Source organism: Phalacrocorax carbo, chromosome 8, assembly GCF_963921805.1.
Source record: "Phalacrocorax carbo chromosome 8, bPhaCar2.1, whole genome shotgun sequence".
Classification (NCBI taxonomy): Eukaryota; Metazoa; Chordata; class Aves; order Suliformes; family Phalacrocoracidae; genus Phalacrocorax; species Phalacrocorax carbo.
Window position 1 is genome coordinate 22890367 of NC_087520.1, and position 26491 is coordinate 22916857.

A 26491-nucleotide genomic window follows, 5' to 3' on the forward strand; every position below is an offset into this window, starting at 1 on the left:
AATTGGTGTAGCCAAAGCTCAATTAGTGTTCAAGCTGGCCAGCACTGTGAAGGACAACAAACAGGCTTTTTAAAATATGTAAATAGCAAAAGGAGGATCAGGGGTAACATTGGTCCATTGCGTGATGAGGTCGGTTTCCTCACAAGTAGGGACACAGACAAAGCAGAGATGTTTAATGCCTTCTTCGCCTCTGTCTTCAACACTGATGGTGGGCCCTGGGATCCCTGGAGCCTGGACTGGAAGACTGTGACTGGGGGATGATAAACTCCCAGCCAAACCTGAACGTGTTCGAAACTTGCTGCTCCAGCTTGATGCACATAAGGCTATGGAGCCCCATGGGATTTATCGTAGGGTATGGAAAGAGCTAGCCAATGTCATCATGGGACCTCTCTCCATTATTTTTCAACAGTCTTCGGTGTCTGGAGAGGTCCCAGTTGACTGGGAGCTGGCAAATGTTGCCCCCATTTTCAAGAAGAGTAAGAAGAAAGGCCCTGGTAATTACAGACCTATCAGTCTCACTTCAGTGCTAGTAAAATTATGCAGAAGGTTGTTCTGGGAGTTACTGAAAAGCACTTGAGAGACAACGCAGTCATTGATCACAGCCAGCATGAGTTCATGAGGGGAAAGTCCTCCATAACCAACTGCGTTTCCTTTTACAACACAGTCACCCATCGAGTTGGGCAAGGGAAGTCAGTAATGTGGTGTTTCAGGATTTTAGCGAAGCTTTTGATACTGTCTCTCCCAATATCCTTCTGGACAAAATGTCCAGCACATAGCTAGACAAGTCCGTAACATGCTGGGCAAGCAATGGGCTGATGGGTCAGGCTCAAAGAGTTACAGTAAATGGGGGCACACCAGGCTGGCGGCCAGGCACCGGGGAGGGTACCCCAGGGCTCAGTTTTAGGTCCAGAACTCTTTAATGTTTTTATAAATGATCTGGTTGCAGGATTCAAATGTACTTTAAGTAAGTTTGCCGACAATACTAAGCTAGGAGGAGCTGTGAACTCCTTTGAGGCTAGGGGGGCCTTATAGAGAGATTTGGGCAATATAGAGAGCTGAGCAATCACCAGTCATATGAAAATTATCAAGAGCAAGTGCCAGATTCTCCACCTGGGACAGGGTAATCCTGGTTATATGTACAAACTGGGGGAGGAGAGGCTGGAGAGCTTTGCCCCAAAAGGCTTCACCTTGTGCTCCAGGGGCTGCTGGTTCCAGCTGGAGGGATGTGGTCACATGCAGAGGCGCAGGGTCGGGGGGACACCTCAGCCACACTGGTGCCCACCATGGGGCTGCGATGCCGCCCTGTGCTTGCCCAGTGCCTGCAGCCATTCATGCAGTGAGTCTCCAGGTCTCATCTCACAGCACAGGGCAATGACCTGCCTCTGCCTGACGCACCCCGAAGATGGGAGCCCTTTGGGGATGGATTCAGGGGGGTCTGCGGGTATGGCCAGGCACCCTAGGCCAGGCTGGAAACCCAGAACTGGAGGAGGAAGGTGCCAGGAGGATGGTCCACGGACCACAGAGATGAGTCACTGTCCACGTCCTTAGGTGACATGCCCTGGGTGAAGGAATACATCCTTGAACCTGCTGGTGTCACCGAGATGCTCATGTCCAAGCAAACAGTAAAGAAACACTTGGAAAAAACTTTGCTGGCTTTCAAAGCCCGGTTTTAATGCCATGAGTGGGTTAAAACCTCAACATGATAGCACGCACCAGCAGTTCTGGCCAAACCGCCTGCAAAATTGCTTTACCGGCTGCAAGCAAAGCTGCCGGTTTGGGCCTACCCAGCGCAAAACACAGGGATAGGGGGGTGGGAGAGCAAAGCAGCTCCCACCTCCAGCTTTTTGGGGTTGTTTCCAGTGGAAAAATACCCGGCTTGGAAAGAACATGCACAGGCATTTGCTGTTTTGCTTTAATTAATTTTTCTCTGCTTTGCTTGATGCTGGGGGAGAAAAGGGTGTCAGTGTCCTGTGGCATCATTTCCCCATCGCGTGGGAAACAAATCCTCTTGGCTGCTTGTATTTCCCAATATTTTGGCTGAAAAGCATCCAGTAAAGGGAAAAATATTGGGGGGAAATGGTAGTTTGGGGCTTTGCTGCTTAGTCGGGAGCGTGACAGAGCCAGCACCGGGATGCAGGGGCAGTGCTTGTGTGGCTGTCCCGGACACGCTGATCCGTGGGGATCCCCTAGTGGGGTTGTCGTGTCCCGTCTCCCCCCTTGCCCAGGTCCCCTCCCAGGCCCCAGCGTCTGACTCATGAATTTGTAGCAGAGAGATGCCAATCCTGCAGGGAGAGTGTTCAGGCTTGCTCCGGCAGCCAGCGCAGGCCTCCCGGCACTGCAGCCACGCCGCCAGCAGCTGCAGGAGCATTCAAACCCCGAAGGGGACCAGGCTGTGGAGAAGCCGGGGGCCAAGCCTGAAGTCTGGCAGCCGCATCCCCATGTGCATCACACTTGTGGGCCAGCACCACTGCGTGCAACTACCCATGCAAATGTGTGTGAGCATGCCCATGTGTGCAGGCATCTGTGCAATGTGGGTCTATGCACCACACTCGTAGGCAAACACCCGCAAGCAAGCTTGTTCCTGTGCATGTCTGCAAGCACCCGTGAGCAACGACAACCCCTTGCAAACAGCAACATTCAGCCTCTCACATGCACACCCTTGCATGCAACATATGTATGCAGGCACATCCATGTGCAAATACCCATGTGCCAGCAGGCACAAAAGCCTCCTGGTTTGTTGTGAATGTGCCCACATGTACGCATGTGCCTGTGCAAGCCCCTCTATGCGCTACACTTGTGCAAACACAGTCCTGTGCATGTCTGCAAGCACCCGTGAGCAACCGCAACCAGATGCAACCGCAACCAGTGTTGTGCAACCTCTCGCATGCAAACACTTGCAGGCAACACACTTGGGCACAAGCACGCCGGTGTACAGCTTTGTGCCAGCACTTGCGGCAGGTTTGCGTGCAGGCATCTCTGTGCACGTGCCCCTTGGTGCAGTCACTTGCGTGCAACCCACCTGCACGTAAAAACGCATGCAGAAACACCCTCGAGCGAGCTTCCCCGTGGGCAAACACCCACCTACACGCGTATGCAAGCACGCCACCGTGCATGCACGTGCAACACGTGTGTGCATCACCGTGCACGGTCTCCCACGTGCAAACACCGACGTGAGGCCCGCACGAGCATAACCGCTCGGAAACCCACGCGTGCAAGCCACGGACACACCGCAAACCCCTCTCCCCCGCGCCCAAAGCAGAGTGGAATCCCCCACGGAGGCAAGGCACGCACCGGCGGCCTCAGGCTGGGCTCGGGCAGCGGGACCGGCCCCCTCGGGCGCGGGCGGGGGGCGGGAGCGGCGGGGGGAGGGGGAGGAGGAGGAGGAGGGGGAGGAGGAGGAGACTCGCCCGGCAGCGCCCCGGCCCGCGCGGGCTCCCCGCACCGCCGCCGCGCTGACACCGGTGAGGGAGCGGGGTGGGGAGGGCCGGGCCGGCGGGCGGGACGCGGAAACGGCGGCACCGGCGCGACGGGAAACTTGCGGGAAACTTTCGCGGGGGCGGGGCGGGGGGATGGGCAGCCGCGCCGGGCCGGGCCGGGCGGTACCGGGCCGAGCCGAGCCCAGCCAAGCCCGGCCGGGCCGGGCCGGGCCGGGCCGAGCCAGGCGGTACCGGCCGTACCGGGCGGGGCGGGGCCGGGCGGGCGCGCAGGAATGCGGCGGGTCCCGCGGGCCAGGGCGCGTCACCGCCGGCGGCGGAGTGGCAGCGCCTGCGGCCAATGGGGAGACGCGGGGGGCGGGCGGTTCCGCCCCCGCCCGGAGCCCGGGACGGGGCGGAGGGGGTGTGGGCGCGCGCTCGTGGGGTACCGCGATCCACGGGCGCTGCAGGGGTGCTGGTGTGCCACGTGTGCTCTTCGTGGGAGTTCCAGGGACACCCGTGATCCGGGATTGCAGCCCGTGGGTGTCGCACGGGTGCCGATGCTCCTGTGGGCGCTGCAGGGGTGCTGGTGCTCCCGCGAGCATTGCATGGGGGCCCGCGGGCGTTGCACGGGGGCCCGTGCTCCATGCACGCTCCCACGGGCATTGTACGGGTGCCCACGCTCCCGTGGGCACTGAACAGCAGCTGGGGTCTGCCAGTGCCAGATCCTGCCGGGACCTGGGTTTCCTCCCCAGGGCAGAAGCCCATGCAGGCAGCAGGAGAGTGCAGGCCAGGGCTCACCTCTAAGTTTCACCAAAACTTCACCGCTTCAGCAAATATCATCAGAGAAATTAATTTTTTCCCCGTGCAAAGCACATAATTGCTGTCGGCTGCACCGGCACTGGCTCTCACAGCGTGGCCGGATTTGGCTGCGGGTCCGGGCTGCACCGTCCCAAAAACCTGCCGGGGCACTGTGGGCTGGCTGCGGGCAGACTCTGTACTTATCCCATTAGGGCGCACAGCAGCCTCCCATTAAGGTTTCCTGGGGTGGTTTACCCGCCTGGCGCAGCCGGGATGTGAGGTCTGTGCTGGGACGTAGGCGGTCAGCGCTGGCCCTTTGTTGCGGGGTCACCAGAGAGCGTGTCTGCCGGCTGCCTCGGCACACATCCTGCTGCCACGCAGGTTCGGCAGCTCCGGCTCTTCTTCCGGAACTGTTCCTGCCTTGCTGGCGCTGGATCCAGGCTTTAACCCTTGCTGGAGCTGTTGGGGTGCAGCTGGGTCCTCCCAGCACAGCACCAGGGATGGTCTTGGAGGCCTGCAGATGACATCATCCAGATGACCTCATGTGGATGACATGTAGACGTTGCTGCCTCCAGTGTGCTGACAGAGGTGCCCTGGGCCAGCCTGGTGCCTGCTGCAGTGCCAAGGTGGAACAAGGTGCCAGTGGCTGGGCAGTGGGCTACAATCCTCACTGGGACCTCGCCAGAATCTTCCTTGGGGACCTTGCCAGGGTCCTCAGCAGGGACCCTGCCAGGGTCCTTGCTGGGGACCTCACTGCAGTCTTCGTTGGGGACCTGGCTGGGGCCATCACTTGGCTCCTTGTTGGGGTCATCACCAGCGACCTTGCTGGGGACATCATTAGGGACCCAGCTGGGGACATCACCAGAGTCCTTGCCAGGGACCTGACCAGGCCGCATGCCAGGGACCTCATTGCTCTGTGTGTCATCCCCAAAACCAGTGGCTGTGCCCCCCCTTCCCTCCAGGCCCATCCAGCCACCTCCTGCAGCCCCCCAGGATCCCCTGACCCCTCCTCTCTCCTGCAGGTCCCTGGGCGGAGGTGCTGCTCCGATGGTGATGGCCATGCCCTAGGGGAGACCTGCCATGAGCCAAAGTGGGGCCTCGCGCCTGGCCGGCTCCCCGCCACTGCCAGGGGGCTCACTGCTGGCCCTGCTGGCCCCCGAGCCCTCCCCATCCCCCCCCAGTGGGACACCCTCGCCCGGTCCCCCCCCAGCATTGCTGGAAGGGGACTGGGAAGGGCGGGAGGAGCTGCGGCTGCGGGAGCTGGAGGAGGCGCGGGCGCGGGCGGCCCAGATGGAGAAGACAATGCGATGGTGGTCAGACTGCACGGCTAACTGGCGGGAGAAATGGAGCAAGGTGCGGGCCGAGCGCAACCGGGCCCGCGAGGAGGTGCGGCAGCTGCGGCATCGCCTGGAGGCCCTCACCAAGGAGCTGGCTGGTCTGCGCCGCGACCGCGACCGGCTGGAGGAGCGCCCACCACCCGCCCACCCGCCGGCACGGCTCCATGGCCGGCCCACCGCCAGCAGCCCACCCGACGCTGACGGGGTGGAGGGAGAGGCTGACCCTGAGCATGAGCCAGTGCGGGATGTGGGGGCTGAGGCACCCCAAAAAGCCAAGGTGAGGGGGGGGGGGCTGCCCGGGGGGGCAGGGCTGGCAGGGTGCTGGGGGGGGGCTCCTCACCCCTAGAAGCTGCCCGCCTGTGCCCCCAAACCACCACTGCCTGCAGGTGCCTGCAGGGTCACTCCCTGCCCGGCAAAGGTGGGTGATGGGGGGTGCAGACCCCTCTTTTAGCAGCACGGGGGGACAGACCCCTCTCAGCAGTGTCATGGGGTCAGACCCCTTTTGGAGCAATTGGGGGTGCAGGGACAGTCCCTTCTTGGAGCAACATTTTGGCCTGAGACCCCTCTCGGAGCAGCATGATAAAGTCAGATCCCTCAGAGCAGCCTTGGGGGTCAGACCCCTGTCAGAGTAGTGTCATGGGGTCAGACCATGGAGCAGGATTTTGGACTCAGACCCCTCTCAGACCAGCGGGGTGGGGGCAGGCCCCTCTTGGAGTAGTATCATGGGGTCAGACCCCTCTTGGAACAGTGTTGTGGGGGTCAGACCCCTCTCAGAGCAGTGTCATGGTGGGATCCAGAACACCCATAGCCCCATGCAGCGAGATCACCTTGGCACTGACTCTGGTCCCTTTCTCAGGGCTTCCCCTTTGGAGGCATTAGTCAAAAGTTGGTGTGCCGGTACAGGGGTTGGTGGCTTCGTCATTGCCGGTAGCATCTCCCAGGAATATCTCAAATGCCAGGGTGTCCATACAGGCTTCTGGCAGAGGTCTGTGCTGAAAGAAGGAGGAGGAGGAGGAAGGAGGGGACACCAGAGCCACCCCAGGGATGCTCCTAGTGCTTCTGGCCATCCCCTCTCTGCTGCCATTGGCTCTGTCACGATGCAGAAGTCACTGCTCGGGGTGCCGCACCGTGCCAGTTCAGTCCACCTGACAGCACGGCTGCCGAGCGGCAAATCTGAGCCTGATCTGAGCATCCCCCATGGGCTCCCCACTTGGTCCCCAGAGATGTCCCATCCCCAGAAAACCCCTGCAGCTCATTTATTGCGCGCTTCACAGAGTCTGGTGGAGGATCGCCTGCGTGGCAGTCGCGGCGAGGTTGGTGTAATAAATTGGTGTTATCCCAAATTTCCAGTAAGGCGGGGAGTCAGCAGCAGAGCACAATGGTGTATGGGAGCTCCCCTGGGAGGACGGGTCCCTCTCCATCAGCCTCGGGTCCCTGAGGACTGGAGGGAGGGGTGCTCTTGGTTATGGGGGAAAGCCAGGGCTGTCCCCTCACCCATGAGTGACTCCCTGTCCGCTACGCTGGGCCACCCATGGCGCTGCAGGAGCTGGAGCTGATGGAAAATATCTTGACAAGCAAGCAGGATGAGAGCTGGGAGCAGCGGGGCCCCCGGGCCTCCTTTGCCCGCCAGGAACGGAGCCGCCTCCTCTGGGAGGACGTCAGTGTCATGGAGGAGGATGCCACCAAAGTCACCGCCCTGAAGCTGAGGCTGGATGAGTCCCAAAAAGTGCTGCTCAAGGAGCGGGAGTGAGTGCTTGGGGTGTCATCCTTGCAGGGTGCCAGCCACACCCAGCCTGGTCGCCACCAGGATGGGACATCCCATGGGGTCCTGCTGGCTGTCACCAGCATTGCCTCTCCCCAGGGACAAGCTGGCACTCAGCAAGAACATTGAGAAGCTGGAGGGCGAGCTCAGCCAGTGGAAGATCAAGTATGAGGAGCTCAACAAGAACAAGCAGGAGGTGATGAAGCAGGTGAGCAAGGTCCCTGGGGAACAGGGGTGCCCCAGGGGGTAGCCTGTCCCCCAGTGGGTGGCACATCCTGATGGTTGGACGTGGTGACCCACAGCCACCTCCCCAACTCCAGGGTGCTCATTAAGGGTCTTAATCGGTGCTATTGAGCAGGTTGGTCTGACTGCAGAGGTTGGGTGGATGGGTGCAGGCAGGGCTCAGGTGGTGCAAGGTGGGTGCTCGCTGCCTGCCTTGGGTGCTGTGTCCCCCCCACAGCTCAACATTCTGAAGGAGATCCACCAGGATGAGCTGGGGCGCATCTCCGAGGACTTGGAGGATGAGCTGGGTGCTCGCTCCAGCATGGACAAGAAACTGGCCGAACTGCGTGTGGAGGTGAGGCCAAACCCCAGTGTGGGGGGCGAAGGGAGTGGTGAGGCGGGGTCCCTCTGCCACCCAGCCACCCCACATCCCTATCCCAGATGGAGCGGCTGCAGGCGGAGAACGCGGCCGAGTGGGGCCGGCGGGAGCGACTGGAGACAGAGAAGCTCAACCTGGAGCGGGAAAACAAGAAGCTGCGGGCGCAGATCGAGGACCTGGAGGAGGTGCTGGCTCGCAAGCGGCGCCAGACGGCCAGCGCCCTGGACGCGGACCTCAAAACCATCCAGGCTGAGCTCTTTGAGAAGAACAAGGTGCCATGGGTGTGGTCCTGTCCCCTGCTACCCCATCCCTGGGTGACCCTGTCACTTCAGCAGTGGCTTAGCATGCCCTAGGACCTCCTCAAGCCCGAACTCTGCCACCATCCTTCGTCTAGGGGATGGTGGTGACCCTGTACTTGCTCCATCAGCTCCATCATGGGGTGGGGTGGTGGGAGAGGTCCCTGGGGAGGGACAAGGGGGCACTCAGCAGTAGGGTGGCTTTCACCTGTTCAGCTCCCCCACCCCATGCCTACTGCAGGAGCTGGCTGACCTGAAGCATATCCACGCCAAGCTGAAGAAGCAGTACCAGGAGAAGATGGCTGAGCTGGCCCATGCCAACCGCCGCGTGGAACAACATGAGGGCGAAGTGAAGAAGCTGCGCCTGAGGGTGGAGGAGCTGAAGAAGGAGCTGGCTCAAGCCGAGGACGAGGTGGGGAGGCTCGTGCTGGTGGCGGGGGTCAGGGTGGGCAGCTCTGCTCCCTCTGTAGCTGCCGACAGCCCCATCCCATCCTGCAGCTGGATGAGGCCCACAACCAGACACGAAAGCTGCAGCGGTCGCTGGACGAGCAGACAGAGCAAAGCGAGAGCTTCCAGGTGCAGCTGGAGCATCTGCAGTCCCGGTGAGCAGGGGACCGGGGGGGCCATGGTGGGGACCAGCAAGAGACCCAGGAGTGGGGTGGTGGTGTTCTTGCCACCTTCCCTCAAACAACATCTCCCTAGTTGAACCCCAGGCTAAGTGTGGCCAAAGTGCCTCCAACATTCTTGGAGGGTGTGCAGCCATCCTTGGACCAGCCTTCACCTTGCTGCAAGCTGGATGGCATTCATCTCCCAGTTAAACAAGCACAAGGCTGCCCACAGACCAGTACAGCCCAGTTTCACACTGCCTGGGGTTTCATCCGCTGGTACCCAGGGCTGGGGCAGGCTCCAAGCATGCCATGCCAGTTTGGAGAGGCAGGAGATGGGTTTTATTGCACTTAAAAACACCCTGGCCTTGCTTCGCCTCTCCAGCAGTTAAGAGCTGAAATGGCTGTGAAAGATCAATGCTGCGTCTCCGGGAGGTGCTGGGGAGGTTGTGTTTATGATCTTCCTTTATTTTATTGGGACATCTTCCTTAAATCATGGAGGAATAATGGAGGCTTCATCGTCCCCCCCTCCAGCCTCCCCACGTGCCCACCCTTAAATAATGCATCCTTTCCACTAAAACACAGCAAACTGGTCAGATCTGACCAGGTCCTGGGCCTTTTGATTTCAAATTTGCTTAATAAATTTTCATTGGATTTTTAGATAAGGGGAAGTGATGAGCTAAAACCACCGCAGGGTCCAGGAATGGGGGACTCTTGGATTTTGGGGGGGGAGATTCCTGTTTTTGGGGACGACTCCTCCCCGCTCTGCACTCTTATCTGGGTCTGAGATGCCTGGAGTGGCAGTGTCCAGCTCTGGAGATTTTTAGCTGGTGCCATGCTTGTGCCAAGCATCATCAGGGGCTCCCTGGTCCTGCACTGGAGGGTTGGCCTGAGGATGGGGGTGCTGATCCTGCACCAGGAGCTTGGTAGGAGCTGCAGAAGCGGAGTCCCACTGGGGTGCAGCCATGCTGCAGGGGTGCGGGAGGATGGGCTCAGCTTTGGCATTCTCCAGGGGCTGTGCCCCGCTGCCCCCCACCCTGGAAGCTCTTCCTTGGCAGGCTGCGGCGGCAGCAGAGCACCCCGCTCTTCGGCAAGATGCGCAGCGCCCGCTTCGGCCCTGATGATGCTGGGGATGGCACCAGCGACCCCGATGAGGATGAGGACTTGCAGATCCAAGTGCCCTAGAGCCCAGGGCCAGGTGCCACCGCTGCGGGGACATCGCATGGCCCGGCCTTGCAGTGACCCTCGTATAGATGGGGAAACTGAGACATGGAGCGGCAGGAATGAACTTGCCCAGGGATGCTCCAAGCCCACTGCCTCTCAGACGGTATCCGATGCACCTCGGCCACCAGCATTTCCTGGGACACAGATGTGGCCACCCAAGCCAGTATCACTGAGCAGCCCAGGAGGAGGAAGCACAGGGCAGAGAGGGGCACTGACCCCTGCAGCTAGTCACGCTCTGCTGCCCACATTTTTATAGATATATATATATGTATGTATTTGTATATGATTTTTTTAATTATAAATACAGAGCCCAGAGGGGCCCAGCCTCTGGTGGTGGCTTGGGCTGCTGCTTTGTCACCACGCAGGAGTGAGGATGTAGTGGGTGGGAGGGAGAACAGCATCGGGGAGACACGGTGTTCTCTGCAAGCCGCAATTGAGGCTGGACGTGTGGCTGCTCTTGTTGCCCTGCTGCCATCGCCATCTCCACGTCTGGGGACAAGTCCAGCTCATGGGTAAAGCCCATCCCTGTGCCTGTGAAGTGAGAAGCAGGGGCTGGGGAGTGTATCATGGCCATAGAGGTGCCTGCATCTGCAGGGCTGTGGCCAGGCAGTCAGATGTACACACCTGTGGGTGCTTGCCTCTGGGTGCTGAGCCCCCAGCCCAGGCCTCTGCAGCCCAGCCCCCATGGCCAGCCCACAGAGAGGTGCTGAGTGGGGCTTCGGAGGAGCTCAGACACAACCTTATTAAAAATTAATATTCAGTGAGCTAATCCCCTTGCTCTGCCTTTTAATTGATTGGTTAAAAGCACAGCTTTTTACTGCTCATGGGGTTTTTGTAATGTCCTTTTATTTGCAATAATTCATTTTTTATGGCTCAACAAGGCTGCGGGGGTGGTGATGCCTGCAGGTAGTTTGGGGAGGCCCAAAGAGCAGAGTTTTGGGGGGCACAGAAGGGGGGGCAGGGAGGAAGGGATGTCTGCCTGAGCCTAGGGATGGCAGCTCAGCAAGAGGGTGCCACTGCCCGCCAGTTGGTGCTGGGTGTTCACTCTGAAGCCTAATGATGTGCAGGTAGAAAGCCTATTCCAGGACGGCCGGTTGTGGCTCTGGCTGGGCTGGGACGGGCAAGGCCGGTCCCGGAGGGACGGAGGAGGCAGCTCGGCGTGGGGGGACCGGGGACGGGCCCTGGAGAGGCGGAGGCGGGGGCGGGGCGGGGCCGGGGCGGGAGGGACCGCGCGGTTCCAGGGCTCGCAGGGACGCGGAGCCGGACGCCGGAGCCGCCGCCTGCAGCGGGGGGGGGGCCGGGTAAGACCGGGGGGGCCGACACACAAGCCATCCCGGTGGCACCCGGACAGGCCGTGGCGGTGGTTGCGGCGGCTGGAGGGACGCTGGGGCGTTGTCGCTGCTGGGTGGCCGCTCTGGGCTGTCACCGATGGGATGGATGGGGCTGGATTCGCCTGGATACTGGGGCTTTGGGGACCAGGGCGTCACCTGCACGGAGCAGTTTGGCTCCCGAGCATCCCTGGGGATGGTCCCATCCCGTTTCCTAGGTTACTGCCTTCTACAGGGGATTTTTTCCAGCTGGCAAAGGAACCTGGTCCTGCCGTCTGGCGGGACCAGGCAGGGACCAGACTGAGCGAAGCCGAGCTTGCAGCGGGGCTGGAGGGAGGCTGGGTTGTGCCGGGGGATGCGAGGTTGGGAGCCGGGGTTCCTCTGGCACCCAGTGCCACAGCCAAAGCAGCCCGCAGCAGAGCTGGCCTGGCCAGGTAGGAAGTTGTTAACACAGAACCCTACTGATGCTCAGTGGCCGGGGCCATGTTGCTGCCCAAGAAAGCAGCCTGGGAGGAAGGAGGGACAGCGTGAGAGGTGATGGAGACCGGTGGGCAAGGTCCAGCACGGTTGTCCCCTGGGAGACATGCTGCGGCTGCTGTGGGGCAGGGGGACACTACTGTGCACACTGGCCTGGCACTGCCGCGCTGGCAGGGGTTAACACTGGACTGTTCCACTCGATGGTTCAGGCAGCAAGGGAGGAGGAGGAGGAGGAGGAGGAGGAGGAGGAGGAGGAGGAGGAGGAGGAGGAGGAAGATGTCACCCATCGATCTGACATTTCTCTTTTCCAGCCAGGATGGGGGACGCTGCTAGTACCAAGCTGGGCCGGCAGTGAGGGGGAGGGGGTTAGAAGGAAGAGGATGGAGGGGGGTGGGTGGAGGTGAAGGCAGCCTCCCCCCCCGAATATCCCCCACCTCATTGGGCCATCGCCATGGCGACGAATTTTAACGACATTATCAAGCAAGGCTATGTGAGGATGAAGAGCAAGAAGCTGGGGGTGAGTGGCCGTCTCCGGGAATGGGGGACACTGGGGGGACACCTGTGGATTTGGAGTGCCGGTTGCCATGAGGTGTGACGTGGCCAGGGGGACCCAGCCACGTTGCCTCTCACGGCAACCAGCACTCCTGGTTTGGGTTGAATAACTGGCGTTTTGGGGACTGTGGTGGCGGTAGGGGCAGGGACAGGCTGCTTTTTGGTACCCAAATCATCCAGCAGCCCTAGGGGCCCGGATCCAGCACCAGCTGGATCCTGCACTGGGTGGCACCCACTCACTGGGCACAGGTCACCATGAGGATTTGGGGGGTGTCACTCAACCCTCCCCCCCGTGCCTCAGTTTCCTTCCACACACAATTTTAGCACTGGGGATGTCCCATGCATGTTGGGGGGGGGCTGATGGGTGTGAATTAGGGTGGTGCTGGAGTGCAGCACCCATAGGTGGGGGTCAGGGGGGTTGGTTGCTTGCCTCCGTTGCTTGGAGCCGGCAGCAACGAGCATGCTGGGTAATTTCACGTTAATTAGGGAGAACAAAGAGGGAGCGGGCTTCAGCTCAGGGACATGCTTGGGGACGATGGGCCCGCTACTCCTGGAGGCTGGAGCTGTGGGAGGTGGGACAGGGAGATGCCAGGATGGGGATCCCCTTGGGAGCCTTGCCCATGTTCATTAATTAAGCTCTGAAATTAGCATTGGTGGGGGTGGAGGGGTATGATGGCAGCCCCAGGATTTCCCCATCCCCAGCATTCCCTCCTGTCCCCCAGCCAGCAGGGTCAGCAGGACCAGGCAGAGGTCCTGGAGAAGGGGATGGGGACAGGGTGGGGACAGGGACCCCCACCTGCACTGCAGCAGCTGCCAGTGCTCTCTGTCTGGCAGATCTACCGGCGGTGCTGGCTGGTCTTCCGGAAATCCTCCAGCAAAGGGCCCCAGCGCCTGGAGAAGTACCCGGATGAGAAGTCAGCGTGCCTGCGTGGGTGCCCCAAGGTGAGGGGGTGCAGTGGTGGGGTGCTGGGGTGCCACCTGCTGCTTGGCCCCCCATGCCAGAGCGAGTCCCTCCTCGCCTAAATTTGCTGGGCTGGAGTTGGGTGGCTGTCGCCCCGTGCACTCCGGTGGGGGGTGCAGCTGGGTCTGGGTGTAGCCGGGGTTTAGGTGCAGCAGGGAACAGGGTCTGGGTGTAGCAGCTGGAGTTTGGGTGCAGCAGGGGCTGGGTGCAGTGGCACATGGGGTCTGGTTGCCACTGGGCTCTGAGTGCAGGGGCAGCTGGGCTCTGGGTGCAGCAGCCAGGATCTGGGTGCCATGGCAGCCAGGTCTGGGTGCAGCAGCCACTGGGGTCTGGGTGCAGTGGGGCTGGGTTTGGGTGCAGTCCTCAGTGATCACACACACACACACACGCTTCCGCAGGTCACCGAGATCAGCAATGTCAAGTGCATCACTCGGCTGCCCAAGGAGACCAAAAGACAGGCCGTGGCTATTGTTCTCACTGATGACTCCGCCCGGACCTTCACCTGCGATTCAGGTACTGGGCAGCACCCAGGGGAGCAGGGCTGGGGGTGCTGGCTTTGGCTGGGGTTGCCCAGCGGCTGCTGTGGTGCCTTCCAGAGCTGGAGGCGGAGGAGTGGTACAAGACGCTGACAGTGGAGTGCCTGGGTGCCCGCCTGAACGACATCAGCCTGGGGGAGCCCGACCTGCTGGCGCCCGGCGTGCAGTGTGAGCAGACGGGTGAGTGTTCAGCAGCAGCAAGGCCTTGCTCAGGGCTCAGCCTCACTACACGCCCCTGATTTATTTCCCCCCAACCCTTCCAGACCGGTTCAACGTGTTCCTCCTCCCCTGCCCCAACTTGGACGTTTACGGCGAATGCAAACTGCAGATCACCCATGAAAACATCTACCTCTGGGACACACACAACCCCCGGGTGAAGCTGGTCTCCTGGCCACTCTGCTCCCTGCGCCGCTATGGGCGTGATGCCACCCGCTTCACCTTTGAGGCCGGACGGTGAGGTGTCACCCTCGCTGAGACAGGGACCACCACCAGGTGCCTTCATCCTGCTGTGCACACCAGGAGGTTCCACTGCTGCCATCACCCAGGGCAGGTCCAACAATGGGGTGATGGCAACCACCCGCCTAGGGTGCCCCACGGCCAGCAAGGTTTGGTGCTGGAGCTGGTCCCAGCTCAGCACCATAGAGGGGACATGGGGACAGCATTAGAGCATGGGAAGCCGGGCCAGCTGCCACCTGGGGGGGTGTTTTTTATCGTCCCTTGGCTTGGGGACCCCGGTGACACCCTATGCCCCGTCCCCACAGGATGTGTGACCCGGGGGAAGGTCTCTACACCTTCCAGACACAGGAGGGTGAGCAGATCTACCAGCGCGTCCACAGCGCCACATTGGCCATTGCCGAGCAGCACAAGAAGGTCCTGCTGGAGATGGAGAAGAACGTCAGGGTGAGCTCCAGCCCACCATGGGGACATGGCAGGGGGGAACTCAGGGCACCCCGCACCACCCTCACCCCCTTCTTGTCCTCTGCAGCTGCTGAACAAGGGCACTGAGCACTTCTCCTACCCCTGCACCCCCACCACAATGCTGCCCCGCAGTGCCTACTGGCACCACATCACTGGCTCCCAGAACATGGCCGAGTCCTCCAGCTATGCCGGTGAGTGTCCCTGTCCCCTACTGAGGAGCCACCGCTCCTCTGGCCCCTGGGGTGTCGTCCCCCCCACACACTACACGAGCCCACCCTCTGCTTCATCCCCAGGGGAGGCGTACGCAGGTGCCCAGGCCAGCTCAGACACCGACCTCCTCAACAGGTTCATGTTGATGAAGCCAAAGTCCTCCAAAAGCGACAAGCCTGAAAGCAGGGAGCCCACATCGTCCCCATGAGCTGGTGGGGGGGGAAACACCTCGAGGGGTGGCAAGGACACAGCAGCCACCCCTCCGAGTCCCCAGGGAGATCAAGCTGGAGCTTCCTCTGCGCCAGGACCTTGGGGGAGCAGGCACTGGCTCACACCCTGGCCTGACGTTAGCAGAGGCAACAGCTGGCTCAGCCTTGACTGACTTGAAATATATATTGAATATCCGTATCATAAGAGATTTTTTCCTTTTCACATGAATACAAACTTTGTAGCTGCCGAAGAGCTGCATCTCAGGCAGAGATGCTCAGAGGTTTTTGACTTTAGGGATTCCAGCTGGGAAGTGGAGAAGGAAGGGGGATCAAGAAATTCGGTGTTTTCTGCAAGTGGGGAGGAAGTCTGGTGCATCACCCTGCCACGGGGACAGAGCAGCGCTGGAGGATGCAGCTGTGCCAGGCTGAAGGTGCAGGGCACCAGCAGCTCGTCCCCCCTGCCAAGTGAAGAGTGGGGTGCTCCAGGAGACTCCCTGCCACCCCTGAGCTGATTTTTTGCACTTCTCTAAGCTATTTTAACACTCGCTGTAGAACTCAGACTCTCAGGAGAAATTGGTTTTCCTTCCAGGGGGGTCAGCTGGGATGAGCAGCTGTGTAGAGCAGAGCCCCCCAGCTTTCCCAGGCTGCTCCCACCCCAGCACCCCTTGCTCCTCCACCTGCAGCTGCTCCACCCAGCCATACCCGTTTTATCCTCTCGTGGGCAACCCAGGGACTGGTTTTGGCCAGTAGCATCTGTCCCTTGAGGGGCAGCTTTGCAGATATAAGAAGTCCCTGGGCAGAGAAGTCCATGCCAATGGGGGAAGAGCCACATTTCTCCCTGCACCCCCACTCCCATCATCCTCATTCCCTCCTTGCCCACTGGCATGGCTGGGTGAAAGCCCTCGCCCAGGGAGGGGGGAAGCTGGCTTCATGTGCTGAACCCAAAAGCAATTGATTTTTTTCTAGTTCTATTTATTGACCTCCTTTAGAAGGGCTATCTTTTTATTGCCGTGCAAACTTTGGTGTTTCTTTGGAGTCTTTGGGTTGGGTGGTCAATGGTTTTATTTCCACCCTTAAAGCTCCAGGTCTGTGATTTGGGGATGGGGAGTGTCGTGATGTAGGAACCTGTCGTCTGTAAATACTATGTCTTGGGTTTGTGTAGCTTGTGGCTGAGGCTGGGGAGCTGCTCGGGGGAGGGAAGAGCAGGTTGGAGAAGGGCTGCTCCCCACAGCATGGCCAGGTGCAGAGGGGCTCATCGACACCCCAGCACCACCTGGTAGCATGTCCCTCCCTGGGTGAGAGATGCAATCTGCTCTCTTTTTCCTAGCTACACACCTCAGCTGGAAAAGGTTTAACATTTATTACCAAAAATGTTTGGGTTTTCTTTTCTTTTTTTTTTTTTTTTTTTAAGGAGTTGCTCAATGAATAAACAACCCTTATCCACCCTTCCTGTTTGTCTGTTCCATCGAACTGTGCTCAGGAAGTGCAAGTGGGAGTAGCGTCTGCCAGAGAGAAAAATGCTGATGGGGAAGTTCCTAACACTCGCAGCAGTGTGCTTGGCTCAGAGCTTTGTTCTGCCTCCAGCCACAGCCAGGACATTTCAAGTGAAGCCCTAAAAGCAGGGTGAGGGGAGAAGGGTGGGGTGAGTTGCCACCCTCCATCAAACAACCCTAAGTGAAACAGGATGCCAGCACCCCACTGTCGCCATCGGCTCCAGCCACCCACAGCTCCAGGGACGTGCCAGGGCACTGGTGGCTCCAAATCCCCAAGTAAAGAAGTTGCAATCCGCTCCATCTTCCAGCTCTTCCAGAATTGTGCCAGTTTGGTTACCCATCCCACAACTGTCTGGCAGAGACCTGGCCTCAAGGTGAGATGGCCATGCCAGCCAGGGGAGGGCTCCCTCCAAGGATGGGGACAGCTCTTGGGGAGCTGTGCTGCAGCCAGCTGTGCCACAGCAAGGACACTGAAGAAGCAGCAGCCCAGCTGCAGCAGCTCTTCCCTAAAAGGGAAAGCAGCGCTGACTTGGGTTGCCCTTTCCAGCTCAGCATGAGCACCCATTCCTGCTCCCCAAGCCACTCCCCATGCTTCATGTCCACACTGGGACAAGCACAGTGGCACACACACCTTCCCCTCCCTCCCACAGTACGGAAGACGCAGACCACTCCAGGAAAGTGTCACTGAGAAGCTCATCCCAAGTCCTGCTGGTCACTGACAGAGGGGAGGAGAAATGGTCACCCAGGCAATTGCTGGAGTCCTTCAGCTGCTGCCACAGTGGTCATGGTTTAGGACCCACACCAAGCTCTGGCCCAGCATACAACCGACCTTGGGGCTGTGGGCACAGCAGAAGCTGTCAGACAGGGGTTATTAATGACAGACCCCCGGCCATCCCAGCTCCTAACATAAAGATTATATAGCACATAGGTAGAGCCTGCTCCAATGGAGTCTTTAAATACAGCTAAGCCTGCCTGGCCCATCTGGGCTCCCCTGCAGCACTGACTTCTGCAACATCTCACTTACCAGCCCAGCTTCAAACATCTGCTTTAAACATAGCACTGGATCGGTAAATGACAGGCTACCTGCTTGAGGGGGTTCTGGTCTCCTTAGGAGATAGTGTCAAGAGCAGCAATCAGCAGTTGAGAGCAATGCTGCCTCCAGAGCAGATCTCATTAAGTTAACGTCTATTGGAGGGAAGTAAATGATGTGACATCTGCCACAGCCCCGGATGAGCTTTCAGGGATGACAGAACACGGTGGGTAAGGCTTTATTCAGCACAGTAAGGAATGGACATGCAAATAAGGTAGGGTTGTGTAACTGAGGTACATGCTTCCCAATCCCCAACACTGCATAGCCGGAATCCAAAACTCTGGCCTAAAGCTCTGGGACCACTTAGAGACAAAGCTTGTCCCAGCAAAGATGACCACTGATTCCTTCCTGCTTTACCATACACATCACGATGGCTTTCCCTGGGGAGGGGGACCAAGGAAGAGGTGTCGCTGACCAGCAGGGCTGGGCCAGGAAAGGCAGAGGAAGATGGGGAGGCAAAAGCCTCGGTCCAGAGTGCTGGAACCTTCTGCATCACTCACCCGAGTGCTCTCTTGCAAGGGGCCACATCAGTTTATAGTGAGGACATCGCTCTGTATCTCATGGCTTAGCTGGGTCTGGAGGTCACTCAGTTTCTTCTTCAGGCCAGACAGTGCAGAGAGAACAATGGTCTCTGGGTGCAGAGAACCACAGGACTCCACATTGTAATAAAACCTGAGGTTACAAGTCAGGGGGATAAGTCAGAATCTGCTCTGTGAGGAGGTACAAAACCATAGAGCATCCACAAAGCAGTTCCAGTCTGTCCTGACCCACCGCAGGGAGATCTGCTGGGAATCCCAACCAAGCAACAGCCATCACTGCCTCTCTATGACTATCACACCAACACTCGTGACTCCACAGGCTGCAAGAGCACTTCTGAGATTTCCTCCATTCAGCACTGTGACCTGTGAGCCAGCATAGAGGCCCACACTAGGAGTAAGACTGGCTGCAGGCACTTCTGTAGTGCAAGTAACGCGGAACAGGGGGTACCACCAGCAACCAGAGCACAAGAGACCCACATGGGTGAATAAATATCCTAAGCCATTTTCCCCCACAGGCCTCATACTTCACCAAGTGCTGCACTACCCTACTTGATAACATGAACTCAGGAGAACCATCTGGTATCTCCCAGAGGGGAAAATGCCTGGGTACATCACCAGTTAATTCCAACTTCTGCTCTGGTTTTCAGGGAACACCAGCTTCCTGGGCTGGCAAACTTCAGCACAGAGTAGATACTCTGGTATTAATGAAAGCCGATGAGATGTACCCAGCCGATCTCTGTTTTCCAGCTGCAGCAGCACATTCAGCTTCTTACCTCTCTGGCTTCCCGTTGGGGTCATAGGGAGCCTGAGCATCCTCCTCATCAATCTCAGAGTACTCACTTTTGGGCCTGGAATCAAAGAGCAGGAAAGGTTAGCACGGAGCCCACGCTCTAACCTGGCCCCACAGCACCCAGGCACTCTGTGGCACTGTTTGGCCCCAGAGAGTGAGCGCTGGGGCTCACAACCAGGAGGCAAACGAGCAGCCATCAAAAATCAAGTAACAGAAAAAAGTTCAGTCCCACACTGCCCTTTCTAGCTCCTCATAATGTCACACAGTCACCCAGCAGTGCAGGAGGAAGAGGATCAGCCCTGCTCTGCCCACACTTAATGAGCCCTGTGCAGGGTATTGTGGCTCCACTGACCTACATCGGTACAATCTGGCAGGTGCTCACAGTGAAGGGATGCCAATGCCTGAAGGGCCTGTGCTTACGGAGCCTGGACACTGCTTATAGAGTAATGGACCTTGTGTTCTCTTTTTTTTTTCTACTTTTCACTGGGTCAGGAAAACACCAGAGCATTCTAGCACTCAGTCTGTGCAGCACAGCTGAGACGGGAAGGCTTGGTTGGCCTGTGCCCAGCGGGAAACGATCTCCTGTACTTCAGACACCAGCTGCATTAGTGAGCCCCATCCTGATGTCCTGCACCTCCACTCCACTATACACATCACCACCAAACCCACTGCAATACCCATGCGCCATCTAGGCCAACACATCTCCTTACCCGCTCCATCCCTTGGCTTATAGAGCATCATACCAGAGAGACTGTTTGGAAACACTTAATCCATGTAAGAAAACCCCAAACCTTGAGTTGTCTGTGAAGCCAGCACAGAAAATCCCATGCGCACTGAGGTCTTCTGCTGGCCTTCCACTGCTCCAGCGATGTCAAAAAAGACTGATCCTAGCACCCTATCATCAGCTGCCTTAAATAAAATAAAACTGCGCTTCCCAAACAAATCTTCTGTCTGTAACAAACCACTGAGAGAGATAAAGCATTAACGGAGCTGCGTCTTCACATTACTTGCAAAATCACCCATGACCAAGAAAAGGGCAGAGGCTTCCACCACAACTCCTTTGAGAGTCCAGCTGCATGCCAGTGCTCTGCCAACAGCCTCAAAAAAGCAACTAGCATGTAAAACCAAGCCAAAAATAATAGCTAGCCTTGGACAGCAGAGGCCTTTGTCTCTGTATTGTCTTCATGGGGAATCAGATCAACTTGGGAAGACAGATGTATCATCAGGGAAGAGGCAGCTCCAACGGCAATCCTTCTCTGGGATTTTTCCAACTTCTACGTACATTTTGTCAAGAACTTCTCAAAAACTGTTTCCAGTTACCCAACTTGTTGTATAACACACCAGGTTCCTGAAGAGGCAGCTGACTACCACTGGACAAAAGAATCCACATTAGCAGCTGCCTTGGGCCACCCAGCCAGGGAACCACCTCATTGCCAAGGTACACATGCTCAGCCACGCACCTGGGGCTGTTCTCTGTGACACCAACATCTCCAAAAGCCCAATCTCTCCTAAACTCACACTGTGACATTCCCCATCCAAAAAGAAGGCAAACCCAATGATACTTCAGCCTGCCTGGCATCTGTCTGTCCAGCTCAAAGCAGTATTCTGAGTTTGTCACTTCATCAGTGTCAAAGACTTACTATCTAGCATTACAGAAATTAAAGCAGAGAATTTTTACAGCACCAAAATGAACCCTAAAATTATTTCAGATCCTGATTTGAAATTCCACATTACAGACATTCTTGCTTCTCAAGCATCCAATCAACTCAGACAATCAACTAAACTTCGGGGCAATTTACCTGCAACAAATCATTTGGAAACTTCAAAAATACCATCAACTCTTGTGATGTGCTCCTGACCACAACACTGCCAAGCAGCATCCTCCTTGGCTCTGCACCACCTCACCACAACCAGCCTCTCACAGACTTTCCTCCTGCCCCAACAGCTTGGTCTGTAGCTGGCAGTTCCCAAAGTCCAGCTTCAGTGCACATGTACAGATTATCACTGCTAAAGAAAATGCCCATGTCAAAATTTCCAGCAATACCAGCCAGTCTGGTTCCTACTGCAGATCCCAGAGCACCACCCTGACGAGGTGCTGAAGGAGCCAAATGCCTGCCATGTCCCGTTCTCACCCAGACTGACTTAACTGGACCCACGAACGTGCCCTGCAGAGACCATCAAAGCCAAGCGGGGTTCACTCCTTCCATCTGTAAAACAGAGCCAGGATGGCTGCAGGCAGATCCCAGACTATTTCATGCATGTTATGGATTCACCTGCAACTCCACCCTTGGTGACAAAAGGCTTCTCAAGTCTCCTGAGTGCAAACTTAGCTGCACAGGATCTCCACAACAGCTCCTGAGTAGAAAGCCTCTGGCAGTCCGGCTGAGGTGTGAAGTCTAGGCTAACTGCACCTCTGGGAAGCTCGTTTTCTGATAACTTTTTTACTTTAAAAAAGTAGTTTACTATTTTTAAATTTTATTTAATTTATATTTATATTTTAAAATTTAGTTTACTGATACACTCCCTTAGCAAGGGACTGCGCAAGACTATGCTTTGCGATGTGTCCGAGCGTGCAGGCTCAAAGCAGACAGTGTGGAAGTACAACAGCCCACTACCTGCCTGCTATTGCTTGCAGCCATTTGCAGAGTGAAATTTGGCAGAGCGGGACCTGGCGGCAACAGGAGCAAAACCCACTGAGCCCCTTCTGCTGCTCAGCCACTTCTTCAGCTGCAGCTCTGCTCAGGCTTTTGTACCCACTTGCTCAGCCCTAGCTTCTGCGGTCCCTGAACCAAATCCCGCTCCTGTACTGAGGTCTTCCCAATCTTGAATGGAGCTCTGGCTGCTGCCCTGCTGTTATGGCAGCATAGCCACCACCCACCCTGGTCCCTGCTCTCAGCCTGCCTTGGCTAAAGCACCTGGTTCCTCACTCTGCTGCTGGCTCCAGCACGCTCAAGGACAGGATGTCTGCTAGGTGGTCACAGGGATGCAGAGCCAGGAGCAGCTCAGGTTTTACGCATGGAAAAATGCTGCTAGGTAAAGTCCTCATCCTGACCAAAGCAGGGCAGCAGCTTTCCAAAAACAAAATCACATGACTTTTAGATGAGATCCAGTGTGCTATGGGTACAGAATGGTAAGTCAGAGCAGAGGAAAGGGCCAGAGAGAAAAACTCCGCTGCCAGAGCTCACGCTCCAGGAGTGAGGAGAGGTATGGGTGAAATTAGAGCCACACATGAGGCTTCCTCAAACAAACAGGGCTGCAAAATCAGCCTTGCAACCTAACCTTCTACTCCTTGCTCTCACAGCAACCTCTTCCACCTCACGTGGATCTATTCCTTCCTCAGACCTTACCCTGATTTACATACCACTTGTGTAGGGAAGAAGAAACAGGAACAAGTTGTGAAGAACACAAAAGCAAGCGACGCAAAACAGCAGTGACAGCATGCGAGGAGAGGGCGAGAGGTGGCCACAAACCAGTCCACCTTGCACGCAGCTGCAACCAAGTGACTAACACAGGAGCAGAGCCTGTGCGAGGGGAAGCGAGAGGCACACTAACAATCACTTATGGACCCAAATTATCCCCAGGGCTCAAATGCAGGTCCCTGCTAGAAAAATCTTTTCCAGTCCCTCCAGACAGACATTAGGACATACCACTCCTCCGGTTTGGGGTACACTGTGTGCCTCAGGGCATTGTCTGGGTCATACTCAAAGGCTACACCTGCCGTGGGATTCCACTTGGCATGCTCCTTGCCAAAGCCCTTCTTGGCATAGGCTCGCAGTCTCAGCTCCTGGCCCTTCCGCAGCTTCACAATGAGGATGTCTGCGGAAAAGAACATGCCTGTTTGAGAAGGCTGTAGAGGAGAAATGAGTGGGCAGATCACACTAGGGCAAAGGCAGAAATTTTTCATGCCCAGGAAGATGTCACCAGAAGCCAGGGCTCGCTTGCACTCTTAGAGGGGCTCATCTGTGTCCCCAGAGAAGCTGGGAAACATCTTGCTAAGTAAAAAGGAGTTGCACATACGCCCAGAGGCAGAGCTCAGGCCACCAGGCAACAGTAGACAGTGCAGCATTTTGTATCTTTGCTGTCTCTAAGATCTCACAAGGAGAGAGAAGCACCCTCTGACACAGAACTTTAGTTCTGGGGATAACCTTTAAGTGGCATTAAGACAAAATGCTAACCCCACTGATTCAGGGATGCCAGTGTCTCTCAACTGCCAGCTTTACAGCTGCCTTACAGTTACACAGCTAGTAAAGGAAGAATGAGTTCAAAGAGCCTGAAAAAAAAATTCATTGCCTTCTCCAGCTCTTATTCCCAGTGAAGAGCCACTTACCATCCTGCTCCACATAGTCATTGGGGTCGTTGTCTCTGCTCCGAGATGTTACCTGCAGAAGAACAAAAGCAAGGAAATTAATGGCAAGACCAACCTTTCTCCCCCACATCAAATAGCAGCTGCTTACAAAAATCAGAGACTGCAAAGAACCACTCTAGAGTGACTTAACAGCAACAAATCCAGCCCACCTTAATGGAAAGTGGGACAACTCAGGCAGCTGCAGCTAGGTATGCAATCTATCGTTCCCCCAGCCTGCTCACCTCCCAAGCTGCTCCCCCCCACAGGGCGCAGAGCGCTCCAGCCCAGCCCAGTCCTGCCGCACGGTTCTGTGACACAGCCCAAAGTCAATCCCATGACTGCTGGCAGGTAGCACACAGCACTCACAGCACCTCAGCCAACACAGCGGGCTACAGCTGGGCTTTAACCAGGCAGACTGTCACCAGCCACCAGAAGCAGCCCCCAGGTTGTGGTGACGTCTGGATGCAGCCTCAATAGCACTTTAAAACGTTCTCCATTAAGCCCCTTTGCATCTGTTCTGCTATGGCTCCACCAGCTCTCCCCAAGGCAACTGGGCAAGAGCCATTTAGCAGCACTGCCCTGGCCCGGGCTTCTCACACCTTGCCGTGCTGAAAGCCAAGAACCAGAAAACCAGAGGCCTCTGGGTTGCTGCCAAGCCTTCAAAGAGGCTGAGCCCCGGCAGCAAGTAGGCAGCAGATCACAGTGACATGGCAGCAGGACACAAGCACACACGCTCCGAGCATTCAGGGCAAGATGGAGGGGCTACACCAAAGCCTCCCAGGAGTTTGAGATGAGGGATGCCGGATGAGGCTTTAACAAGGCCATACTGTTTTGGCTCGCCGTCAGACAGCAAATGAAGGACAACAAGGTGAAGAAGAGGAGGGCATTGGCACACACCACTCACTGTTTCTGCAGATATTCCTGCTTTGCTCTCCCACTATGTCTTAAGTGAGGCTTTAGGCAACATGAAACATTCTCAAAGGCCTTGTTTTGTCCACATCCCATGTGTTCACCACCCCTGCCTCAACAGGAATATTGGGAGGAGACTCACTGACCGGTATGACCCGGGGATTGTTGGAGATGAGATCACGGGATGTGACATGACGAGTCTGGTCTTCATTGCACCGGACATCAAGGGTGAACTCCACAGAGCACTCCGGACAGAACTCATCACATGTGCAGTCCTGGGACAGACATGGGTCAAGACCTTCATGCCAAACCTCTCCCAGCAAGAAATTAGTAGTGCTTCCCATCAGATCAGACACCCACCACCATTAAAATAAGCACCTGCAATATTTTGCTTGACTTACTCTGGAATACTGCATTTTATCCACAATGTCATCGCTGGTGAGTGGGATGAGACCTGAGGGAAGACAGAAATCGGGGGAATATCTAAGCGAGGCCATGGAAGCAGCAACCCTTCTGCTAAGATGGGCAGGAGAACAGCAGCCTCCTGGCAAAGGTGCTCCAGCGTCTCTAGACCAATTTCACCCATGACCTCTGCCCTGCTGCTCGTCTTTGTCTTCCTCCCCACGCCCGGCACTCACCCAGCCTGTGAGCAATGAATTCATCATGCAGCACAGAGGAGTTGGCATCTATCTGAACCCAGTCGATGGCTGCAGAGAGGAAAAATCATAGAATCATTAAGGTTGGAAAAAGACCTCTAAGATCATCAAGTCCAAATCCCAACCCAACACAACTATGCCTCCTAAACTGTGCCCTGAAGTGCCACGTCTACACAGTTTTTGAACACCTCCAGGGATGGTGACTCCACCACCTCACTGAGCAGCCTGTGCCAATGCCTGACCACTGTTTCGGTGAAGAAATTTTTCCTAACATCCAATCTAAACCTCCCCTGACAGCTTGAGGCCATTTCCTCTCATCCTATCGCTAGTGACCTGGGAGAAGAGACCAGCACCCACCTCACTACAACCGCCTTTCAGGTAGTTGTAGAGAGCAATAAGGTCTCCCCTCAGCCCTCTCTTCTCCAGGCTAAACAACCCCAGCTCCCTCAGCCGCTCCTCATCAGACTTGTTCTCCAGACCCTTCACCAGCCTCATTGCCCTTCTCTGGACACGCTCCAGCACCTCAATGTCTTTCTTGAACTGAGGGGCCCAAAACTGAACACAGCAGTGTTCAAAACTCACATGACAAAAGTCACAAGCTGAGAAATATTTCTGTGGGGAAAAGGCAACCAGTTCGTGAGAGCACAGAAAAATGTTAGAGACCACAGCAAAGCTGAGACTGCGGCCGGTAATAGATAGCACTGGCTAAACACTGGGTAAGGTGGCTTGGGAGACAGAGGGGGAAGCAATGGGAGTACCGGGGAGCACAGCCCAAGGGACCGTGACCGAGGGTACGCGGAAGGTGGTACCTATGATGGGGACTTCGGCGATGAACACTCTTCGAATGGAATTTGCCACCCTGAGGGAGAGAAACACCCATGTTTAGGCAAGAGGGAACGTGGAGCTCGGCGACGCGCCGACTCACCCGCGGGGACGTGTGAGGGGGCGCTGGCCGCGGCCCGGAGCCATGATCGGAGGCCTTGACCGGGCTCGCACTAGGCCGCGACCCGGCAGCAGCGAGGCCTGCGGGGGCCCGACCCCGAGCTCCGCCACCGGGGTCGACCGCGACCCAGTTCGCCCCTGGGCCGGCCCGCCCGCCCCGCCTCGCGGTGCTTACGCCAGGTCCGTGTTCTCGATGATGAACTTGACGTTCTCATCCGTCAGCTCGGTGATGCGCACCGTGGGCTGGTTGGCGTACGGCATCCCCGCGCCGCCGCCCGAGCCCCGCGCCGCCGCCCGAGCCCCGCGCCGCCGCCCGAGCCCCGCGCCGCCGCCCGAGCCCCGCGCCGCCGCCCGAGCCCCGCGCCGCCGCCCGAGCCCCGCGCCGCCGCCCGAGCCCCGCGCCGCCGCCCGAGCCCCGCGCCGCCGCCCGAGCCCGCCCCCTGGCGGGCGCCGCCGCCCGGAGGACCCGCCCGGTCCGATGCGTCCCCACCCCACTC

General features: G+C 57.5%; 3 protein-coding genes across 9 annotated transcripts; 2 read left to right on the forward strand and 1 right to left on the reverse strand.

The window, feature by feature from the left end:
* Positions 1-3370: 3370 nt before the first annotated feature.
* On the forward strand, positions 3371-10369 carry CCDC102A (coiled-coil domain containing 102A). 5 transcript variants are annotated; one of them, XM_064459079.1, is made up of 11 exons: positions 3381-3461; positions 4596-4850; positions 5237-5828; positions 6826-6864; positions 7095-7297; positions 7413-7521; positions 7774-7890; positions 7977-8186; positions 8452-8622; positions 8691-8812; positions 9874-10369. In XM_064459079.1, exons 3-11 carry the CDS (start codon positions 5295-5297, stop codon positions 9998-10000), a joined length of 1632 nt encoding a protein of 543 aa, XP_064315149.1. In that variant the 5' UTR covers positions 3381-3461; positions 4596-4850; positions 5237-5294; the 3' UTR covers positions 10001-10369. The 5 variants fall into 5 exon arrangements, with proteins under 5 accessions (XP_064315147.1, XP_064315150.1, XP_064315151.1 ...); XM_064459077.1 differs by lacking the exon at positions 4596-4850 and having other exon boundaries at positions 3371-3461; XM_064459080.1 differs by lacking the exon at positions 4596-4850 and having other exon boundaries at positions 3371-3461; positions 8709-8812.
* A 1824-nt stretch (positions 10370-12193) lies between these two features.
* Positions 12194-16672, forward strand: DOK4 (docking protein 4). Of its 2 annotated transcripts, none has more exons than XM_064459084.1 (8): positions 12194-12361; positions 13231-13338; positions 13756-13870; positions 13954-14073; positions 14157-14346; positions 14655-14793; positions 14879-15002; positions 15157-15240. In XM_064459084.1, the coding sequence occupies exons 1-8, from the start codon at positions 12296-12298 to the stop codon at positions 15165-15167; spliced, it is 873 nt and encodes a 290-aa protein (XP_064315154.1). In that variant the 5' UTR covers positions 12194-12295; the 3' UTR covers positions 15168-15240. The 2 variants fall into 2 exon arrangements, with proteins under 2 accessions (XP_064315154.1, XP_064315153.1); XM_064459083.1 differs by having other exon boundaries at positions 12206-12361; positions 15105-16672.
* A 1303-nt stretch (positions 16673-17975) lies between these two features.
* Positions 17976-26352, reverse strand: POLR2C (RNA polymerase II subunit C). Of its 2 annotated transcripts, XM_064459089.1 has the most exons (10): positions 26170-26352; positions 25862-25911; positions 25035-25103; positions 24798-24850; positions 24543-24671; positions 23470-23521; positions 22790-22958; positions 19126-19200; positions 18314-18485; positions 17976-18193 (listed from the first exon to the last, which is right to left on the reverse strand). In XM_064459089.1, exons 1-9 carry the CDS (start codon positions 26253-26255, stop codon positions 18341-18343), a joined length of 828 nt encoding a protein of 275 aa, XP_064315159.1. In that variant the 5' UTR covers positions 26256-26352; the 3' UTR covers positions 17976-18193; positions 18314-18340. The 2 variants fall into 2 exon arrangements, with proteins under 2 accessions (XP_064315159.1, XP_064315158.1); XM_064459088.1 differs by having other exon boundaries at positions 17976-18485; positions 26170-26351.
* Positions 26353-26491: the final 139 nt, after the last annotated feature.